At 44.9% G+C, this 23299-nt stretch overlaps 2 protein-coding genes and 1 long non-coding RNA gene across 3 annotated transcripts in view; 1 reads left to right on the top strand and 2 right to left on the bottom strand.

Moving 5' to 3' along the window:
* LOC131883816 (zinc finger protein 704-like) overlaps positions 1 to 2836 on the bottom strand; it is a gene marked incomplete in the record, with an annotated part of 4098 nt that extends 1262 nt beyond the window's left edge. Inside the window, 4 exon segments of the mRNA XM_059231395.1 lie at positions 1 to 333; positions 470 to 734; positions 812 to 999; positions 1136 to 2836. Of these exon segments, the coding sequence (XP_059087378.1) occupies positions 1 to 333; positions 470 to 734; positions 812 to 999; positions 1136 to 1495 (1146 nt within the window).
* An 839-nt stretch (positions 2837 to 3675) lies between these two features.
* LOC131883818 (uncharacterized) lies at positions 3676 to 4685 on the top strand. The gene is made up of 2 exons (XR_009373648.1): positions 3676 to 4184; positions 4261 to 4685. It is a non-coding gene; the product is annotated as an uncharacterized LOC131883818 (long non-coding RNA).
* Positions 4471 to 23299, bottom strand: part of LOC131883815 (zinc finger protein 395-like) — a 38418-nt gene continuing 19589 nt past the window's right edge. Inside the window, exons 5-7 of the mRNA XM_059231394.1 lie at positions 7429 to 7532; positions 6738 to 7272; positions 4471 to 6514 (exon numbers count right to left, since the gene is read on the bottom strand). Of these exons, the coding sequence (XP_059087377.1) occupies positions 6882 to 7272; positions 7429 to 7532 (495 nt within the window). The 3' untranslated portion in view covers positions 4471 to 6514; positions 6738 to 6881. The remainder of the gene's footprint in view (positions 6515 to 6737; positions 7273 to 7428; positions 7533 to 23299) is intronic.

Below are 23299 nucleotides of genomic sequence, written 5' to 3' on the forward strand. Positions count from 1 at the left end.
GTGAGTGGGAAGGCTACGAGACAAGCCGAAGTTGGAGTCGGAAAAACCATTGCTTGAGCGCTTGCGGAAGCGATTGGGATCTTCATGTGGTGGTCTTGCCATGTCAAAATGATCAGCCAAGCTCAACGAGGCTAGATGAGTAAATGGGGCTTCCAATGGGTGCGACTGTTCAATTTCTGTGTAATAAAACTCTTCTTCATGATCACGGTCTTCATCTTCCTCCACCGTCAAGTACTCGGGCCTTTTCAAATGTTCCTTCCGAACATGTGACTCAATCGATTCCACAGAAAGCCGCTGTTCTCGACAACCAGGGAAGGTGCACTGATAAATTGTCTAAAAAATGGGATGAAAAAAAAAGTTATTATTAGTGACCTTTTCAATTGGCAGACGAGTTGTTGAGGAACAGGGAGAGAGAGTCATAGACAAGTCGATTGAGCTAAATATTAAAAGAATTAGCTCACTCACTCACCGTGGATTTCATGCGAATGTCCTTGACAATACCCTCGTCAGTGACGGATGAAGATAAGGGCGGGGAAGGCGTCAACGAGCGAAATGACGATGCTCCTGAGCTGCTCAGTACGTCGTCAACGCCCAAGGGGGATGGGAGATCACCTTGGAAGTATCGTGGGGAATGAGGCGAACACGATAGCTTCATGAGCAACATGGCTGCTGAACACTCGGAGAGCGTCTCTTCATCGTCAGGAAGATTTTCACTTGTCCTGCGTTTTCGAGATCTGAAATGGAACACGAGGTGATTGTGTGAGGGCGAGAATTCATGAACACCAATTCAACTGCGGTTGAGGTGACTTACCCGGCAATTTGTACATAGTCTGATCGGGGAACATCACTTGACAGACCTTTTTGGATCTTCTTCTTTTCTGCCATGGCAATGCTCACGTCAGCCAACTTGGAAAAATCCGTATCAGAATTGACTAATCTGGCTGATTTGCGAGACTCCAACAGTCTGATATCTTCAATTTTGAGGAGAACCGTTTCTTCCTGCAAGGATGGAGGCAAGAAAAAATTCGTTTACTGAAGAGAATGTCTACCTGTTTGTACTCAAGTACGTAGACGAATAGCGGAATGTGTGCAATATTTGCATGTGGTCGCGGCAACGCGCAAGATAAGGACTTACCTCAAGACTGTTGCCAGCTCCACCACCAAAGACCTTGACGAGGACATCTTGAGACTCCACATCATGTCTGACCACCTTGCCACACATCTCTCGATTGTTATGGGTCACAAACACCACTTGTCCAGGCAGAAGGTGTTTGGAGGTCACGGATTCGAAACCCGGGCCCAAAATGTCATTTTCACAAAACTCGAAGACTCTCTTCGTCTCCTCAAACTTGACCGCATATCGTGCATCGGACAAGCTCCCTTCAGGAGTCTTGACAGCTTGGATCCATCCGGGGTGGTAGAGGCCATCTTGGCCCGGTACCATCACTTTTGTTCCAAGGATGGACCGCTTGGCCACTCGCTTTCCAGTTGACATATCGAGCTTCAACTTCAATTCGAGAAGCTATGCCCAAAAACGCAAATATCAGTTCAAGGACGTCAAAGGGCGGTATCGAAAATGGCGTTGGTGGAAATTGGCACAAATCGGCTTTGCCCTGACATTTCTCGTGATGAAGCCTAGTATATTTAAGATTGCGGGTGGTGTGAGACTGTGAGTACATACACTCAACGTGCACCGCTAGACCCTGTCAAACTGGGAATGAACTGAGAGAAGAACAAAGCCTTTTTCTGCTACACATCCATGCTTGAGAGGGAGCGGTGGTGGGTCTAAAGCTGGGGCGCCAACGCCGACGTCCTTCGGCCTATGACAGGCCAGACGACGAGGGAATCGCCTTCCATGCTCCACGGGTCCAATCCACAGTCCAATCCAGCCATCCCCAGTATCCAGAGGATGGGGAGGTGTGGACGGGTGCACGGGCGAGGATAGACGGACGGACTCCTTGCCTCTCCTCCTGTCATGCGCGCAATTTGGCTCTGCCGTCCGACAACTTTTCCTTTCGTTTCCATCGATCCAGTCTGCCAAAGCCCGTCCCGGCAAGTGGAACACGGCCGGCTACCTACCAATGTGGTCCTTGCCCTCGCACACACACACACACGCCGCTCACGGCTTGTGACGTATGGAACGAGATCAAAACAAAGAACTGTCAAAATGGGCCGGAAAGCTCTGATATTACGATAACTGCATTGGAGTTGTTGAAATAACTCCATGGCCAATGGATCCAAAAAGGTTGACTTTCAAGTCTTTGAGCCAAAATTATGCATCACCGGGTAGGGATAAGTGGATTATAGATTGTACAATCCAGTTTGGGTTGGTTATTGCGTCGTGAATATTGGCAGGCTTCCCAAGGAGCATGTGAGGAGGAGCGCCGTCGAATCCCGGCCGGCATCATTATCATTATCATCGCTGGCACGAGAAGTCCGAGCACCAACGACAGACCGGCCCTTCATCCATGCCTTTGGCTTTGCTCGTCTTTGCCGTGTCTGTTCTCTTTGCTCAGCTCACTTTGAAATGGAGTAGGCTTATGCTTAAAGTACGTTCTGTGGTCCACTACCCTTCCCTGGCGAATCCCAGAAGTCGCTCCTTTGGTTCATACGCCTGGAGAAGGAACGGAGGAGAGAGGAACGAAGACGGAGGACTCGGAAGACTCGCGAGACTCGGGAGACTTGGGCGAGAACTAAGGACTATATCTCAAGTGTGACTACTGATGTTTTTCTATTTGATATCAGTCGCTCAATGCTGTGGAATGATATAATAACCATTCTTGGAGTATCTTTTTTTATATCTCTTTTGGTCTCGCAACAAAGTGAATCCTCTCCATTCCGAACGCAATTGGTTGAATATTTACGTTATAGATTGCAGCCAACTGGGAGTTCGACCTCGTTCTACATGGCTGAAAGTAATCCCGCAGGAACATCCGACTTCTTCGTACTTGATTTAATTGCAGTGATATGTATATGTTTTTTAAACACCACCCGCGCATGTGTCTTTTTCCATCACCCTGAGAGCAGGAGCAAATCGATCTCTTTGTCCATGGAACTGGAGGATCTCTTGTCCCAGCCAGACCTGTTTCCGTAGCAGTGTATCCCCGCTCCATGGAGTCGGAGTTGGAGGTTTAGTCGTCGTAGCAGTAGTAGTCTGCTTCTAGGCCATCACAACAAAAGTCACGTGGCGACGGACGCGTTCCTTATTGGCCTGAGCCCTGACCCACATATAAAATGTGAAGCCTGCGCCATCCCCGACGTTCTGTCAGGTCGGTTCTGCCAGCGCCTCTACCGACTGGCGAGTGAACCACGTTTCCCAACGACTACGTAATATACGTAATATACCACTTGCACTACACGATCATCAGGCTAGGGCGAGTCCGCCCCGGATTGCTCAAGTAGGGATGAGGTCGGGAGGTGTGCTGGACAAGCTGGATACGATATCTTTTTGCCGGTTACGAGCTTGCTGGCCGGATAAATGCCCGAGGCTTCCATAACAAAAAGTCGCATGACAAGATGGAGCCGTTTGCCGGCCGGCAAAACAATCCCCATGAAATACAACTCGAGCTCGAGCAAGTGAGTGCAAGTCGTTGGAGTTCAACAGGGTGTATGTAGCTTGTGACGTTGCTTCTTGAACAATGGCCAATGTGCGTGTGAGCAGGAGATAGGTCTCTCACCATCCTGGAACGCCAATGGTCGCCGTAGGTTCTAGAGGGATTCTACTGGCAACACCAACAATAACAAGAAAAAGAATCCACGACGCAATACCCACTTTTAAAGGGACACACCAAATCCTCTTGTTGCTATCCACCGCTTGGGTTCAAATTCCCTTGTATATATTTTTACCCAATGCAGTCGGGACCTTTTTCGGTTTAAAGAGGGTGAGAGTGTTGGGAGTGCACATGGTTGCCAGGCGAATTTCGAGGGAGAAGGGGAAAGAGAACTAACTAACGGAACTTGCTTGCCAAGAGCTCTCTTTCTCCCCGGTGTGAACGACCGTCCTTCCACCGGCAAAGATAGAAGAGCTCTTTCTCCACATTCTCCACCACCACCACCACCACCACCTCTATCTTTGTACGTACATACGTACGTACGTAGCAAGTAGACTGCATGTTTTTCATGGGCTGGATCCAGTGATCCAGTAAAGCAGTAGTGGTAGCCAAAGCAGTAGTCGGAAGCCTTAGGTGAGCTTTGTACTGGGTGGGTTTCTTTGTCAGGGAAAGAGAAAATAAGTGTCGTTCAACCCCTCTATTCGTTCAGACCATGGAGAAGCGAGGAGCAGCAGGAAGGAGAAGAAGAGCATTTTGCTACCAATCTGAGGGAATAACGCCCAATTTTTTTTTCTGGTTCAACCATTGCCAATGGAGATGGGAACAAAGAGTATTATTGGATCACGTCTCCTTGTGTTGCCATTTTCTTTGTCGAGGGATCTTCTACGAAAGATGAACAATGATCCGATCAACGCTTGGCTTTAGAGTTCGACCAAGAATGCGTAGCTTGTTTATTGACATATTTCCGTCATTGGATTCATTCAGATAAATCTTTCATACGAGAATAAAACATCGCGAGAAGAAAACACATTGAAAAAGAAGAAGAAGACAAGGGAGACGAGGAAAGAAACAAATTTCCAATGGGTTTTAAGACGAGAGACAGTAGATAGAGAGAGTGATAGGTAGGGAGAGAAAGAGGTCGAAAATTGCTGGTGATTAGCCAATGTATAGTAAACTATCAAGCCAATTATCTTAAGATTAATTTTGGAATTAACAAAGTCGCTGAAGAGGGAATATAATGATCGCCACTTGTCAAGAGTACTTCTCGATTGCTTCACGTCATGATTTTTTTTTCTCTCCAGTTTGATTATATATGTTTGCCTTTACATTTCTGTGTAACAACACTCATAGACACTATGCTTTTGATATTTCTTTATATAGAGTTGTTTTCAATAGTCTGTTCTCTCTGTAGTTTGTTTGTTCGAGACAATTTTGAAATTTCGAATGCTTCAAGTTGAACTCATTGGAAAATAGGAACGAGAAACAAAATCATTCGTGGGAAAGGAGGGAGGAAGGAGGAGGCGGGAGATCAACGTATCAATCCCAAAATGAACATCGTGGTTATGTTTCATATATATATATATATATATATATATGTGTGTGTACAGGATATGTCTGCATGAATCTTATGTACAGGATAACATGTATAATTGTCGCAATGATAATAGTAAAGATTATGATGATGATGATGATGATGATGATGATTAGGAGCATGGGATGAGCATGGCCTTACTCTAATCCTTGTCAAAACAGGTCAGTATAGTTTCGAAATGTCTGAAGTTTATTTCGTCATCCAATCAGCAAATTCAACCAAGTCAATAATTGGGGGTGTTTTTATTTTCTTAAATGAAGGATTGAGTATTTGAGGCCATGCTGCGGTTTTGTACTATTTCATAAGGAGCAAGGAGCACAAGGAGCCAGAAATGGAGAAACAAGTTGTCCTCCGTGAATTGAGGAAAAAGGACAAGGGCTGAGGAATAAGGAATCAGGAATGAGGAATGAGGAGGAATTGCTCTGACTGATCAGCGAGTTCACGGAGTACGAGCAACAAGAACATACGCCGCCGCCGCGGAGTTTTCCTTCCATCCAAGGCATCTGTGTTGCAATGATGGTTGAATATTCTAGATCAAGTATTGCAATGGGTGTGGGAGCTCATCATTCTTGGCATTAAGGCATACTGTTGTTGACATTTGTGGTGGTGTGGATCTGTGGCTCCGCGTTCAGACTCTTGAAATACACAAGTAGGCTTCGAAGCGTTCGAACGTGAAAATAGTCGCCGGTTCGTTCAAAAAGAGGAATCGCAGATTTTTTGAGAAACGATGATGATTATGATGTCGTTGTTGACTCTTTAGTAGACACACAAAAATGTTCTTGACTCGAAAATGAAAGACTTCAAGTTGATTCAGACCAGTAGAACATGGATCAGAAGAAGACGATGGCGAAGGTGGAGCAGCAGTCTGGGGTCACCTTCACGGGAAGAACCAATGAATTTGGACTACAAATTCACCAAATATGTGTCGTTCGATCTCGGAGCAACCACCAATCTTTGGGCTTCGTGATCAGACTAGTAGGTAGGTGTTCCTCAGCACTTTGAGAAAGGTCAGTGGGTTTGTTCTTTATTAAGAGGTAGATGGAATCTCCGCGTGATCAGTAGCAACACTGGCCAGCGCAGTTCCAAGAATAGAAGTAGTGGTAAAGGGTCGTTTCAGCTTGGAACCTTGGGATGAAAAAGATCGACCTCCTGGACCTGTCGATACGGGTGAGGGTCAAGTAGAGAGCTCACTGAATCGGGAGCAAGCCTTCTTCCACTTGCATTGAGTGCACCACGACTCCTTTTGATCCATGCCGTACACTTTCCGACATTTCTTCGTGTCTCCTCGGGGACGACGAATGGGGGACTTGGGAACGGGGTTCGTGGGCTTGGGACTCAGGCGGAGGAGCTTCGAACCGTTATAATTACTAACCTGTGGAAAGAAGAAAAGAAGATCATTAGAAAGGGTGTCTTCTGTTCAACCTTTTGGGATGACAGAGGAACTAAGGCAATCAAGGAACCTCAGTCGAGAATCAAAGGGTCATCCTTGGAACATGAACATATACGTCCCATGAAATGAGGAATGAGTGGGATACTTTTGCAATGAAGACATTTCGGTTCTCCGTTTCTGCCAATAAAAGCCTGATGTCACTTACTATCGACGAAGAGGAGTTTGAGACTGGAGGCCTCATGGAAGTCGCCGGGGATGGGGAGACCATCCCTTTGGAGACCAGGGCCAAGGGGGACCCTGGGATGACATTTGGCACACTTGGATATGGTTGTGGTTGTTGCGGTTGTTGTTATAATAGTTGGTGACGATGGTGATGGCTCGAAGGGTGTTGAATTAAGGTTACATTGGTGCCTTGTGCCAGCAGACCACCCCGCAGTTGGTTGTACTCAGGGTTCTCATGAGGGGGCCTCGCCATGTCGATATGGTCGGCCAAGACATGGATGGATCGCCCTCCGACCTTGCTTAAAACAGTGATGGCACGCCCCGAAGAGGTTTGACCTTGGATTCGATGGCTTGTGAGGGGGGTTGTACCATGGTGGACCAATGGGAACTGACTAGGACGGACTGCCGACGGACTGCCGCATTTCGATATCAATTGAGAATGGCATGGAACCTGGATCTCCTCGTAATAGAAGTCTTCTTCATGGTCACGCTCTTCCTCTGACTTTGGGTCAGGTTTCCTGGAAACAGAAGTTACTTAAGCCGTTAGAGCCGTTGTTCTTGGAGCATCTGAGACTTTTTTTATCTCCAAAAACGCATTTTTTGTCGTTCTTTGTGTTTTTGGAGTTGGAGTTGGCACTTTGACACACATATTTCTGAGTGTATGTGGGACTTACTTTAAGTGATGTCGTCGAATGTGTCGCTCAATCTCGCTTTGGGTATTCATCGCGGTCTCGCAGTTTGGCCAAGTGCATTTGTATATGATTTGCGAGTGTTCAGTCTGGAAAATAGTAAAGAAACACATCTTCAAATTTCTGTTCGCTGGCCATCAAGCCTGGCTTTAGTGTGTTGCCCCTGTCGTCCGTTGGTGACCCTTCAATTTCAGTTCGACAAAGGTATTCATTTGACCGGAAAGATGACATTGTCAGCAAATCCCATGCTGTTCTCAGAGCACATTTTCCTGCTACATACACGTGCAGTGAACCTGACATAGCAGGACGACATTGCCGAAATAATCGTATCTCAGGAAGCACAACGATTCCAAGAAGAAATAATCAGCATAATTCCCAGTCTATTTCTAAATATTCTCCCTGGAGTCCGAATTGACAGGCTTGATAAGGTTTCCAATGTCCTCCTAGAAATGGAAAAGCGGGAGAAAATCCTTGGTCCGCTGTGTGTTTCTGCTACTGCGCTAATTCTCATTGAACGTACATAATCCGTGATCAATCCAAAGTGGCCAAAATGCGGCCAACTTGTAGTGGCTCTAGTCTTTTAGGAGAGACCCTGCTTTGAATTCCTAAATGCCATGGTGTGTATAACTTAGAGTACACTCCATACAACACCGACCAGTGAGGCACTCGGAAGTTCCTCAAAGCGATGGAAACTGGAAGAACGTTTCAAGGCCAACCTGGGTTTTGTCGGCCTTCGCTAGTTCGCTAGTTCTCTAGTTCTCTTGCTCTCTTTTTCTCATTCGCTCTTTCTCCGCTGTTAGTAAAGCTATTGAAATGAATGAAAGGAGCAGTGTTAAAAAAAAAATGAGTGCACGACAGCCACACTTTAGATTGATCCACTACGGAGTCGTAATTGTGCGCAACGCAGCCTATGTAAAGCCATCAATAATGTTTCTACTTAATAGTTTTACGGTACACAATCCTACCTGTACGTAAGCCTGATTCAGTTTGGCAAGTAGTAGGGCGGACGGCCGTACGTAAACGCCTTTGTAGGAAGGAAGAAAGTTTTCCTAGTCAAACTAATCTGCGGTTTTCATGGCCAGGTAATGAATGTTCTTTAATGAAAAGGAAAATACATGTTTGCCGACACCCTGTTTGCTCGTGAAATATCCCGAACAGAAGCTCAAAGTTGGGTCTGGGAATATGCACGTATGGAGCAGCTAGTGTCAGATTACCACAAACTCCTATTTGTGTGATTATTCAAGCGTTGAGTGAGTTGTATGAATATTGAGCGTGACAGTTGAAGAAGGGAAGACTGACTGTACCTGGCCAGAAATGTCCTTCTCGTCCTTCGAAGAGGTCACCATGTTCAATTTTCAGATTGGACCCGGTGAAATAGTTTGTGGGTCCGCTCGCAATAGCTGAGTAAAATGCCTCAAGGGTAAGAGATATGTTGATTTGTTCATATCTTTAGCTAGTACGAGCAATAGTTATCAGTAGCTGCTATGTTGCAATATAGTTTAATCAGCTAGGGCGCAAGATTTTTATCAACTTAAGGTATGCTTTAGCTCAATCATCTAGATTAAGCGTGACGGCCCTAAAGGCTGGATTAGCCAGAACTCTTAAGTTTTCGATACCTCTAATATGGGCTTAGCATTTTCTTTGTCAATCGAAATACACGAAAGGAATCGTAAAGGAATTCCTTGCCAGTGAGGCCATTTTTTATGAAGGTCTGGTGCAGATAGGCTCTAGAGAATACAGCCCTCAATTATTAAATGGCTGAATCAATGGGCTCTGTGCAGCGGAATGGCCATGTCACGTACTTCAAAAAACCAACGGGGACCAGTTTACCTTGAGAGTTGGCAAGCCTCCCGCTTCCATCCCCGCTATCACGCCATTATGCCTCCTCCTCCTCCTCCTCCTTCTACCCTCGTTCAGTAAGATGAATCTTGTTGATGAGCAACCACCTCATAGCGCCATTCGTAGATCTGGTCCTGGTCGATGATTTGAAAATTCCTGCCCTGCCATTCGACATGGCTTCTACCCCCTCTCGGATTCGGCATCTCGCTTGTGGTTGTTGATATCACGACGGATTGTGTACACACGATCTATTATATGTACCGCTAGCGGAGACTGTACCAGAAGTAGTAATAGGAGTAGCGGTAGTCTGCACCCCCGTCTCCCCCGTTAAAATATAAGCAAGTGAGAAGAAGGAAGTGAATTCTAGCCACCTTCCAGCCACTCACTACTAGCTTGCGGAGCTTCCCGTCCATCCATCCACCTCTTTGTCAGTCGCTAGTCCCGACCGACCAACCGACCTACCTTCTGCATTCTCCCTCCGCCGAGAAAGAGACTTTTGTAGGCCATATACATACGTATGTAGTCAGCACCTCTCGACACCCCTGTGTGCCCCGAAAATCGGAAAGAGGTCTGGTCTGGGTGGCTGACTAGGTGATTGGTTGGGTGGTTAGTTGGTTAGTTGGTTGGCTGGTTGATTGGCTGGTCCGGGTACCATGACGCTGCTTGGAAATCCTCTCTCTCTCTCCCTCTCTCTGCCCGTCCTTCTATCCATGTCATCTTGAGACGCTATTCTGGATTCAGTTTTTTTCCTCATCCACCTCATTCGACTGGACTTGGTAAAAAAAACAAGGGAGGTGTGCCGATGGAGTTCGCCGAAATTGAAATGGAGAAATCGTGATCTGTAAACCTGATTGCTTAACAAGAGCTGAAAACTGACTGTGCAAGGAGTTGAATCGACCTCGAGACGCTCTTGATTCTGTTGATCTTGGACCAAGCATGTGCAACTTTTGTTGGTCATAAAAAAGAGACCAAAATACTCGGATTGCCAATGAACCCGAAGTCGTCGACGAATCGTAGACGATCCATGGGTGGTGCGCCCTCTGGCCACACATCCCCAAAGACCGATGTTAAACATTGTTTGGTATCAAGTCCAATAAATTTGCTTATCAATCCATCTCGAGTTACATGGCCACAAGAGCGAACTTTTGGCATTGTCTTTTCAGACCCGCTCGTTCTTCGTGGCTTGAAATCAGCATTGGATTTTAATGCGACCTTGACATATCTCGTTTTGCCGGCCGGTGTTGGCAAGCGCCGCGGCTCCTCACGTGTTTGAATCGGTTCATGTGGTTGTACACCTTGATGGTTTGTTCGACCGGTTTCCGACCAATATCCTTCAGTGCCTATTTGCCTCCTCTGCCTCTGCTCGCTCCTCCTGCGCCTTAATGATGGTCGTCGTGCACAAAACGAGGTGGATAATGTTGCCAAGCTTCGTCCCCAGAACAACCAGTAAACCAACCAACCAACCAACCAACCAACCAACCACAATGAAGTGCATACATTCATCTCAGCAGCAAGTGTCAAGCTGCTGTTGCGGTGGTAGTATTGGTGGTAGAACTTGTAGGAGTAGGAGTATGACGTCTCTCGGTGGCTGCGGTGGTTACGTAAAACCAGGCACCATCATTCATCCATGATTGAGGGACGCCTCTGCGCATTTGACAGCGCACTTTGTCATCCAATCCGCAAAACTCATCAAGACTTGTTCAATCGAGTTTAATTGTAACCACTTTTTTACTGACTGGCATAGCCCTCGAGATCGTCGTGGCTTATGCTTACGCCACCCGACCAGAATTGGCTCAGCGATATGGTACGAGACACTGAACTGAAGGAGTTGGATCGTGTCCTTGAGGGGGATACGTAAGCAAAGCATGATGAGGGGTTCTTAAGGACTAGGAATGGCAAGTGAAAAATGACTTTTCGTTCAGGAATGGCGAAAGATGAGTTGCATTTGCTTCTGGACAATCAGGTGCACGAATAGCGCGTCGTCAACAACAAGAGCAACCACATCGTTCGACTGAACCAGATGAAAGACGATTGTTTGTCCGAGTTCATTGCGTCATCAATACATGACGACGCCAGAGATCCCTCAAGTTCATCTTTTGTACCTACATACACACATACACACATACATACCCACATACGTACGTAGACTAGTGTGGTGAAGTATCTACGTACCATACGCACTTATGAATTACACGCAGTTGTGGTTATTAGGCTACGTGAGAATATTCGTGACTTAATTAATAGTGGCGTTTATTTTGTGCTTGATGGATGAACTTGGGAAGTTGGCCTGAGCCCACTGAGCCGCGGTTCCTGTCCATGAATTAAAATGACTTCATATTGAATCACTTGTTGCTTTTCTCGTCCCAGATAAGCTATTATATACCAAGGTTTTTTTTTCTATCAAAGCGACCGTTCAATTCCAATGGCTTCCTTCATAACTATATATGTACCTCTCCTAGCCTCCTGGCTCATGTTATAAGATGTTCTCGAGTACATTCTGCCCTCAAGAGCTTGTTTCGAAAAGGCTTTAGAGTCGAAAAGCTCGTACTTAGTAGATGCAAGCCTAAAGGCAGAGAAAAATGATAAGGCATCATGCAAAAACTGGGCATAATGTTGACAAGAAGTGATCACAAAGGTAAACAACGAACCGGCCCTGTTGCCTTGTATGATATTGACACCATATAGAGGTCATTAGTCTTCCTCCATAAAAAAAAAACTAGCAAACAAGATTCCTGCCGTTCATTTCAAAGAATCTGTCGGCAGTTTCAGGCTCCTTTAAATACAACTTCTCGAACACTTGTATGCCACAATCCACACTTTTTTGGGAACAATATATGAAGGCCCCGATCACGCACACCTAGTTTCGCCAGATGTGCAGGTAGGGAGATTTGTCCTATTTTCTGATATGAGGATGGCTAAAATGCAAATTAGTAGTTCATAGCGTTTATTATGGTGGCAGTTCTTTTCCTTGTTTCGACTCCAGCGACTTCAGAGATTCGAGAGACTCCCAGGTCTCAAGGACGCTTTCAGGGTCGGGCACGTACGTACAGCACATTTTCCTTTCGTCATGCTCTTTGGAGTCGGTCTCTAATTGACATTTTTCACTTCTCGGTGAATCTCAGTTTGTGTGCACTAAACAAGTACTGAACCGAACACATCAAAGCCTACAAATCCATTTAAACCGGGGGAAATTCCACTCGCCTTGCTGTCAAATGAATTGAGCTAAGTTTTGGCAAAGGCAAGAAAGGGCAAAGCGTAGTTTAGAATGAAACTTTGCCCATTTTATTTGTGAAGGATGATCGAGAATTCGGTGCACTTTTTAGACGTGTTCCGATTCCTCGGTGGTTGCAAAAAAAAAACGCAATTATCGATGCATTCGACGTGAACCTTAAATGTATGTTCACAAAGAAGGAACCAGGAAGAAGCAAAATCTCGTTCGGTTTTTTTTTATATCGAAGTCTTGAAATGACTCAAATACTTTCCTCCTTACGGCCAACATTATAGGCTCGGGGTTTTTTTTGTGAGTCCACCAAATCAGGGTTAAAGCATTTGGATCGTAAAATTCGACTGCAAAACCGAATAACATGAAATCGTAAAATAATTGCCTCAGATATGTTGGCACCTGAATTTGTTCAAATGTCCTCTACGACAACAGACCAAGTGATCCTTCTGACAACCCAATCTGTCATTGAGCAAGATCGTCTCCTGCTCGTTCTAAAGTACAAATCGTACTGCCTGAATCATCCCCTGAAATCCCTCCAATGTGAGAGCCAGCTCGGAATGCTCTAAGTCCTCCAAGTCTGAAGCAATGCTTTTCACTCAGTTCCATGCCGAGAGACTCATAAAGCTTTTTTTGCCTTCTTCCTTCTTCATACCCTCTAACTCAATCCAAACACAAACTGGTCAAGCCTGTCCTAATGGCAGAAGTTGAGAGAGGAACAAAAAGTCTGCCAGAGAAAGACTACCAATGTAAAGTCACGTCGCTTTCGCCGTCATTGGATTTCTGAGCAGTCCTCGTCATCATCAACGGCATCTGACTCACAGTCCCAGTGAGGTCGTTGTTGTTCATGGCAGCATGTTCATGCATGAACGTCGTCGATTCAGGGAGGACGTTCGTTTGCCACGCACTCGGTCCCAAGATCTATTCACACCCGAGAATAAGCAAACAAAAGCAAAGTGAGAAACCCCACCAAGTCCACTCAAGCTCTTTTTTTTTTGCTAGTGGAGCTAATGGCTTGTTCAATCTAAAAGGGAGAAGACTTTCGAGGAGCTTAGTATGTCGATGGGAGGATTTACGGTCGCACCGATTGCCGGGGTTATCTCCTATCAAACGTCGTGACTTGGGGTCATGTTAAAGCACCCTAAGCACAATCCGAAACGAACATTAAGTCCCTCTGGACTATTCAAAAATGATAAATCAGTTTTTATGATCGAAGAAGTCTAGGTTTTCTTTTTCAAATCTGCTAACCCTTCGAAACTTTTCTTGGTTATTTCATACTCAATTCATGGCTTAAATAAGACGACCTTGGTGGTTCTTGGAAGCCGAAGGCTGACCTATTTCCCTCTCGGAGTCACAATCCTCATGAATGTTCAACTGGAAGAGTGCAGATTTGAAAAAAAGATTGTCCAATAATCCTAGACTTAATTGGATTTGGCGTTGGGAGGTCCTAGATTTGTCAACAACTCTTTTTCTCGACTCAGGTTTTATGTCCAACCACCCAATGGTTGGAGTCCATTTCATGTCGCAAAAGTACAAACATTTCTCTTGCACAGAATTGAGCACATTTAAATGCTCCGGATGGAGTGCAGCCATTAAATAGACATGAAATGATTTCCACCTCTACCAGAAATGAAAATGCCATTTTGAGCACACAAGGAAATTGTACCAATAATAAACATGGCAGAAGAGAAGAAAAAAGAAGAAGAAGAAGACCCATTGAGAATTGCATACCGAGAGCGAGAAACAAAATGGTTCATTTTATGGACTTCCGAGGACTGAAGTCCTAGCGGGAGAAGTGATATAAATGCAAGAACGGCGACATTAAAGAGCAAGCCAAACAAATATTACCAACAACCTCAACAACCATGAACAGTTGAACGACCACGAAAAAAAAACCAAATGAACACGAGGCTAGAGATCGTATTTTTGCCTTCCGTTGGCCAATCAGAAACATCCCTCTCGTTTCTGGTTGTTGGCGATATTTTGAAGATGGTTCAGCATGACTAAAAATAGCCACCACCCTTCCTGTCGTCATCGTCATCGTCGTTGATGCCATCATAGTAGTTTTTTCAAGGACTTCCAAGCAATCCTTGGTCACTCTCATGAGTATGTCACCTGCTGTACCGTACATCCGCCTAGTTTTTTCAAGGACTTCCAAGCAATCCTTGGTCACTCTCATGAGTATGTCACTAAATAATTCGTTTTCGCTCTTTGCTCTTTTCCAAAGGGTACATTTTCCCGAGCACTCGGGGAAAAAGAATTTCTTTATCATTGTATATTTGAGCATGACTGGAGAAAAACAGGAAAAGTGCGATTGTTCACAAAGGTACTCAAACAAACTAGTCAGTACCAGGTTTGTCAAGATTGTTGCTCTTAAATAGAACCAACTCTAAAGTGTATGTTTGACTGACACATTGCTTAATGCGGTAGATTCGACAATGATAAAGTGAGTTTGCACATATGGGATCAGTCCATAGTAGATCGTCGTCATCTTGCTTTGAAAAGAACCATTTTTTTCGTTTTTGAATCGTAGGCGGAACTCAGGGGACCATTGATTTCTTTTTTTTTCTTATGAAGTACGATCTAAAGCACGTGCTTAAGCAAATGTCTCAAACATCAAGTGTGACCAAGTTGGTTTGCTAAACGTAGGTGGGAATGCTTAATTCAATACCGCTACTCAAACAAGGCACTCATATCGGTTCCAAAATGCTTATCCATGTGTGAAGAAGTCGATGACAGGAACTGGCGAACGCGAGAAAAATACTTCCCGATCAATTTGAATCGGGACTACCAAAATCGTGCTCCAACCGGAGGGGTCGGGATGCTAAAAGCGTCGACAAGGTCGTTGGTTCTTGAACAAGCTTCGACACATGTGGATTTTTTTGGCATGATTTGAAGCTCCTGTCGTTCAATCTAATCAAACCGGCCGCGAGGAGGAACTGTCAAAATGTGAAACCTCAAAGATTTCGGCATGGACCGACTAATTGCACATCGCATTTGAAGAGTGACCTTTTTGTTCAGTGTATCTCCACCAGTATTACTAGGCTGTAGTTGGCTTGGCGAAACAGTGCATGTAAGTAGTAGTGGCCAAACTGAGGAAATCTACCTACGTACCGCACATTACATGCAGTATACAGTCCATAGTATACATGAGAGACATCATCCTCGCGTGTTGCATGCGTGTTTACAGAACTCCACGATCTCTTTCTTTTTTCTCTCTCTGTCTCTCTGGATACCTCCCTTCATTTAGTTTTTCTATGATGAAGAGGATACTCATCCCTGTACAACTTTTTTTTTGTAGGTGTATGTGGATCACGCAATGCGCATGATCAAAATTCATAATCATGCCCTAGTGACGAAAGATTGGCACTGCTCCGCCGGCTTATGGTCACACTATGGTAACTTGGGGAACGCCAAAGATGTTGAGCTGTCGTGTTTGGCCTTACCTGGAATTAAATTATAGAACATTGGTTAATACTAATGAAGTATAAAACTCCGGGGTTTCAAATGTGAAGGAAATGTGTACAAGATGGGCCAATCTTTCTGTCTTTGCGTCCCAGCTTCTTGCCATAAACGTCAGGCAATTCTCGTTGCGGTCTTACGATTAGAACTGAGTTATGCTATTACCCTGGGCTCAGCACAATTTTGCTTGTGGGGAGCTCCAGATTGCAATTCTGCCTCGGCCTCTCATGGTCAACTCGAGCACAAAAAGTATGTAGTGAATTTAGGCGCACTGATTATCTGGACGAATGCCTTCAATTAGCCCTCGACCGTGTACATGGTAGTTCCAAAGATTAATGGTGAGGGTCGCCAATGTGCAATCAGCATTTGACAATTGGAAATATGTGAGAGAATGTTAAGCCATCCACGCATTGAGTGGTCCCTCGCAGAATGTATGAATTGAACGTGGGCGTGTTGCTTGCATGTGCTTGTGAGTTGAATTTTTTAGAATCTCATTGCTTTGCACCTAGCCACAAAGGGAATTGGAGTCGAATATGAAGTACCAGACAAATGAAACCCAGTTCCAACCACGCCCTCATATCTCTTTGGCAAGCTCTAATGAGACAAGCTCTGTTCCTCGCCCTCCCTCTTACTAGTCTTTGAATGTCATGTCCTATTTAGTCATTCAATGCCATTGTCAATTCTGTATCAAAAGGTCGGATCAATATGTAATGGATTTGCTTTCACACATGCCGGGCTTGTCGTCCGGTTCATTCTTGGCGGGAAATTTGAACGTGACATACTTTGAAAGGCACGAAAGTGATCGCCAGACCACGAGAGTAATTAGGGTGGATTTTGACGTTCACTCTGTGTTTATCAGTTTTTACCGAGAACACCAGCATTTCCTTGTGTTATTTCGGGTGGATTCACGTCAACCTGATTTCTTTCAAACGTGACTCACTGACGCCTGTGGCCGAATTCGAACCTCAATTCACTGGGCTTTTGCTCTTTTCTCTCACTCTTCGCCTTCACGTCAGGCGAATGCCTAGGCAATGCCTGGGCTCCCATTAAACCGAGGGAAAAGACAAACGAAAGTTTCACCACCCAGGTCCACCGACTGATCTCGTACGTGGAGAATAAGTGACTCGAGCAATTTAAGCCAGAACTACCTCAAGCGGTCCCCGATCCCAAGCCCTTCAGAGATTAAAATCAATGTCAACTCAACAATGTGGCAAGCAAACTAAGAACGATCCAATCTTGAATATGAATACTCTCATTTCTTGTGACACTTCTTCAATCCGTAATCATAATGATGATGACAATGACGAGATCATGAGCTTCTGAGGATGGATCAAGAAGGCGTCTTCCTCGTGACTTTTGCAATTCCAATCTAATCCCTAATTAGTGATGCCCATTGATATGGAATCATGAACTAGGCCCAACCTTAAATGGACATCCAACTGCGTCTCTAAAATTGAAATCAGTTCTCGAACCGGTTTGAAGCTATTCTTGGGCTTAGCCAGGACTTGTGGAGTTCTGGATTTGAACCCCCTGCTTAGCGTGGTAACGGGGTTTGTTTCATCTATCCTATAGCACATGATGCTATATTGGGCGAGAGGTAATCTTGAAGTCCTGACCCAGAACCAATGGTCTCCTAATGTGATGTTACGATAATATGACTGCAATCCGTCTTTAGAAGCTTCATCGAGAAAAAAACCCCACATTATTACAAATCAATCTACGTCAAATGGCGAGTGCCTCCTCAGCTCCTCCCGTGCCAAGATAGTTCTGAGAGCAATTAAAACCTCCAGTGAATAAAGATCATCATTATTATGGTCGTTTCAGTAGCCGGAACAAAACTGTGTGGTGATAAGAAGAAATGAAGGTCCTTCCCTGGGCCGAGAAAAATGAAATGCGAAGCCAAATTTGTTTACGACCGCCATTGCCGTTCTGTGGTTTCTTAACCTATGAGACGAATTCGGCAGCCAAGTCATCTATGGCCGGATAAGATCGTTAAGTGATGCCATTCGCTTTTCTTTGCCAAAATCTAATTAAGCCAAATGGCCATCGAACATGCATGTGCATAGGACAAACAGAACACCAGCCTCTAGTACTAAAGATAACCATTCCAAAATCAGGAAGACGAGGCGGAAAATGGCCACTTGTCGGAAATTAGACTCATGCACTTCTTGACGTTTCCTTGCCTACTAACCAACTACTCAAGTACGGACAAACGTAGCAGAGCCCGAATTCACTTTTCTGATTAAGCCTTTGCTTGCGCTTCCCAAGAATGGGTAGGCCTCGAAAAATAGACAACTATCGTAGATTTGATAAGCAGCCAAAATGACGAAAATGAACTTAATAAATGTCATGCATCTGAGTTGCCATGTTCGTAGGGAGCAAATTGGTTGCTTGGTTGGTTGCTTGGCTTGTTCTGCTTTTGAGAGCAATTGACGGAACGACTTGTAATTACTTTTATTGCGGGGAAAACTCCGGGAATTGCAACTTGCGCAAAAGAGGCCTCCATATGATGGTGGTACAAGTACAAGTCGGGGCCCGACGCGGCTTCCCAGAAAATTGACATTTTAATTACACGTGATAATTTGTTTCAGTTTCGCTGTTAAACGCCATTACATCTGTTTCGTGACAAATCCTTCAAATTTATGGCCTACAATTTGCTAAAAACCCTTTTGCGGAGGCCCACTCTGAGCAAACGAACTTGCGGTCAAGAAAAACCCTCTCGTTTTTGGCCACTCTAGCTCAGCTCTATTGACAGATCGAGAGAAAAAAAAATCTGGTCAGTCACACCACAAAAGTACAACGAGTGAAGTAATCGTTGAAATAACCATTGGAAATGAAATAAAGATTTGCAAGCAATCATCCTTAACACGAAATGACAAGTGTGTTCACACACTCCATGACAAATCTGCATTTTGAAGTAGATTTAATTGTATATCAGGCGAGTCACACTACCACCACCATCACACTACCTGGGATTGAAAAAAAAGCCACAAGTTGGCCTGACTCATGAAACATGCAATTTTTAGCAATTTGTTCCCTGTCAAGACGAATGATCATCTTTTCTTTTGGCCGGCTTAGCTCCACCACTGGCAAAAATAAACAACCAAATCGTGTCCTTCCTTTCCAATCTCACCTGGTTTACTGACCCAAATCAAATGGAGTTTAATCTCTAACACTAGGGTGCAAATTCGTCCCCAAGTTCGATTTGCTTCGAATTGCCTAATTCAATGATGGAAGCGGGCAGTGGCCGACTAATAACGCCTGATGAGTGTGGCCATTTGGCCCAAAAAACAGGGATCGATTAAAGGGAAAAGACCTCGTTCACCACCACAAACGCCGACAGCGATCGATCCCACTAAACATTATTTTAAGAGGTAAGAGGATGGTGAGGCCAAGAGCAAAAAACAGAGAGAGTCCCTGGCACAGACTAAACTACGTTCAACCATATCTTGAGAAATATGACAGGGATAAAAACGCTCAACCCTGGAGCAGCCAAGAACAAAGATAGAACCGACTGCTGATGATAAGGCAGCCAATGAGTGGTCGTAAATCAAACTTATTCTGTTCAACAATAAATAACCACCAGCATTCACAGCCAATTTGAGAGGGTATAAGAAGCTGGCATAGGAAGAAGAAATCAAGCCATTCCAGGGCCCTTTAATGACAGGGCTACTGACCACGCATGGCCTGGCCAACTGGTTCATCCAGACTAATAGAGCCGCTAGGCAAATATCAAACTGTCTGATGATCGACGGAATCTTGGGATGAAAAACTTGGGAGTAATATTCAGACTGGAGCCCCTTTGGAGGTGATTGTTCAATGGCATGTACCCTGATATCTTTCCTTGTATCTTGGTCGAGCACAATGTCCCACATTTTCTGGTTACTCCGAGTGCTTTCATGTACAAAAATACTTTGCCAAGCCACAACAACTGCTACAAGCAAAACGTGAGGGCTTAGCTATGGTTCACGCAACATAACGTTTGCAATCCTTTCATCAAAGCTTCCATATCCATAACTAATAGCGGATTTCAAAAAACATCTAATGACAATGGACGCATACACCTATAAGCATATTTTATAAAAATAAAAAGAATGCCTAACAATTGTAGCGAAATTCCCTAAATCATCTCGCTAGACAGAGTCAGATGTATATTTGCATGGGCATAAAGGTCAGCCAATAAGATTCGTTCGTCAAGAACTTTTTACAGTGAAAAAAAATTCCCCTTCAACATTGTGTTCCAATAGCTTGGCCTCAATTTCTAGCCACTTGCTTTAGCCTGTCAGACTCGACTGCTCCATGTACTACAATAAACCTTCTTTGAGCCAAGGTAACACGAGGAAAGCATTTAAAACTCACTCCCATGTCACCTTGACTTGTTTCGAATTCCAAGCCGGCTTGCCAGTGTAATGTTTATAAACAGTTCAGGGCAAGCAACAGCTGCACCCCTCCCATTTCACTCACGGAATCCAAACTACCGAGAAACGAGTATTGTGCAATAATCAACTTACTACGGTTCCTATCAAAGTACAGTCAAATTCAGATAACAATGGGGTGCCTTTTGATCAAATAGAGTACTCCCGAGTTTCCTCAGGGGGTTGTCAAAGCCAATGGTTAGTCCCGATGTCAAAAATAGGTGACACCAAACAAAGTAGGTTAATGTACTCTCGAACTCTTTGCGACTTGACCAGAGAAGTGTTGTGTTGTTCGTTCTCTCTTGTGTGTTTGCTATTGCAGTTCAAGTGTTCCTTCCCTTTTTTCGGGACCTTCAATTGACATTTTCCCCCCTAGTTCCTTCTTGTTGTATGCGTTGTTCCAAACTTGCTCTGGCCTGCTTGGCTGACTGACCCAATTCTACTTTCACTTTCACCAGCCTTCATTCTTTCTCCCTTCCTCTCCGTGCAGTATGTGGTCTCTGGGCTTCCCTCGCAGTCTTTTACTGAGTTCAGCGGTTGGACCGAACGGCTCCAGCTTCCTCCTTCAAAGTTGATATGCGCCTAAGCCCCCCGCCCCCCCCCCTCTCTCTCTCTCTTTTACTTCATCTTTCTCTCTATCTATCCCTGGCTCTGCCTTGCTTCCCTTGTTCTGGCTGAGAGACTCGAAATCTCACTTTTCGCAGCCTTGAGCCCCAAACTAAAATTTTATTGCTTGGACCCGGTTTTTTTTCAGCTTCTTTTCCTGAGCTAAAGCAATTGTGGATGCCAAGAAATTCAAGTGGGTGGTTGTCTCTAGCACTCTCCCCTAAGGCTAGATTAAGTAAAATGAAAGGAGAAGGGAAGGGGATATGGAGCACGCTATGTCAAACTCGGATCTCGCTCGGCCTTTAAAAACTCCTTCGAAAGGCCAAAGTGAAGTGAATGTGGGAACACTGTATTTTGAGAGGGACTGCTTTGCTTTCTCATCGGATTTCCGGCCTTGAAAAGAAACCTATTCATTCCTCCAGGGCGGGGACAATTTATTTCCGTAATGTTAGCCCATTTCGAGGAGGCCTTTCATTCTCTGGTGAGTGGTTCACTGGCCTCTTGTGGAGCGTAGACTCACTTTCCAAAACTTTGCTAACTACTCTGGCTAAATAATGCAACCAATTTAGAGCCTTGAAGGTGAGCCTGCCTGTCTACTGCATTTAATCTGTCAGTACATCTGAGTTTGTCATGAGAACTTGGAAAGTAAACTTCCAGCTTGTTTGATTAATTACAACCTCTCAAAGTCAAGACGCCTCGATTCCATTCTCCGAGATCTCCAAGGTTCTTTCAACACTTCTCAACATGCACCACCGTGGAACTGTTCTTCTTCGTCTTTTTGGACGACCCCCCGAGCTCTTTTTCATTCTGTCACACTGAAGCGACAAAAGGCCAGGATGGGAAATTCTCAAGGCCAAAACACCGGCCGGTCTGTGCCCAGTTCCGTTTGTCCTTGTCTTCTGCTTCGATAATGTAATGCTCGTGCCGAAGCCCCGCCAACGAAGTAAGGCTGCTAGTAGACAGCTGTCGTTGGGCCTGAGTCGATTCTTGGCCTTTCTCAACCGTCCGTCCGTACTAGCCAAAAGAGGGGAAGGCTCCGGTTCCGGAATGATGGTTTTGCTTTGAGAACGTTGTCTGTAATCACCTACTATGTCCAACGTTGTAAACATACCCAGTGTATTTTTTTACGATTGGTACAAGTTTCTCAACATACGAGTCAACCGGTCCACCGAAAAGAGGTTTCGCCTCAAATTCTTGATTACCTCATCGTTCACCATTGAAGAGGCATTTTTAAAGGACCAACGGAGACGCCTGAGGTCCAACGCATTTTCCAGTTCAGTGCAAGACGACAAATAGCCTCCAAATCGTAATATATGCCTTCACGATGACTTGAAGCGGATTGGACAATGTGCAATGGAATCTAAATTAATGAGCTTGATGTGGGCAGACTTGAAGCCGCAGCTTCTGGGAATTTGATTTTTTTTAAATCGCTCTGTGTTGGCTCAATGTCCCATTCATGATGAAGCAGGGGGCAAAATGTTGTTGCTCAGCTTTTGTAAGTATGAAGAAGAAACCTCCTCTTTGTAGGACAGCTCTCTCGTCGCTTCAAAAAAAATCAAAGCTTTACGTGAATCGAGCCAAAACCGTACGTACAGTAAAGTCAGCTCGAGAGAGAGAGCTGAAGAAAGACGGTTGAAGGTCAGGGATGAGAATCCTTTCACTGACCTTGAACAGGATTTGAGCTTGGAACGAGCCAGCCAGGCCATAATACCAGCCTCTGTATACCAGGAAGAGAGGGGTTTCCAATTGAGTAGCTCGGTTGTGGCCTTGGATTTGGAGGCTTGATGGTATTCACGGAGAACGATTGAACTATGTTCCCCGTTTGCTTACTCCGCAAACCCCAATCAATGTACTACTGCTTCTGAATTATTCACTTTCCCACTCGAAGTGCTAGATAAACATGTGCGTCTCCAACATACTCATAGGCGTGAAAGTACAAAGTATGGTTACTTATTCGAACTGGTTTCACCTACATGTTCCTCTTTGAAGCAAAACGTTCCTCGACGTTTGGCACATAATTGTCTTTGGTAATGCCTGTCGGTAGTTCTGGCAATTGAAACTACCTCTCGGCCTTTAATAATGGGCAAGTGCGGATGTCCTTAGGCGAGAATCTAAGTAATGAGCGGCCTCGTATCTTCGTCCTCTCCTCCTCCAGGATAGGAGATGAAACGGACTCATACTCCTCCATCTCACAAATTGGGTCGGATTTGTCTTCCAGGCACCTCTTTAAGGGCCCTGGTTCCCTGGTGGTTCTATCTAGGGATGCATTCACTGGCACACTCAGTCCGATCTAAACTACTCTTTCTGAGTGTAT

This window comes from Tigriopus californicus, chromosome 7 (genome assembly GCF_007210705.1).
Source record: "Tigriopus californicus strain San Diego chromosome 7, Tcal_SD_v2.1, whole genome shotgun sequence".
Classification (NCBI taxonomy): Eukaryota; Metazoa; Arthropoda; class Copepoda; order Harpacticoida; family Harpacticidae; genus Tigriopus; species Tigriopus californicus.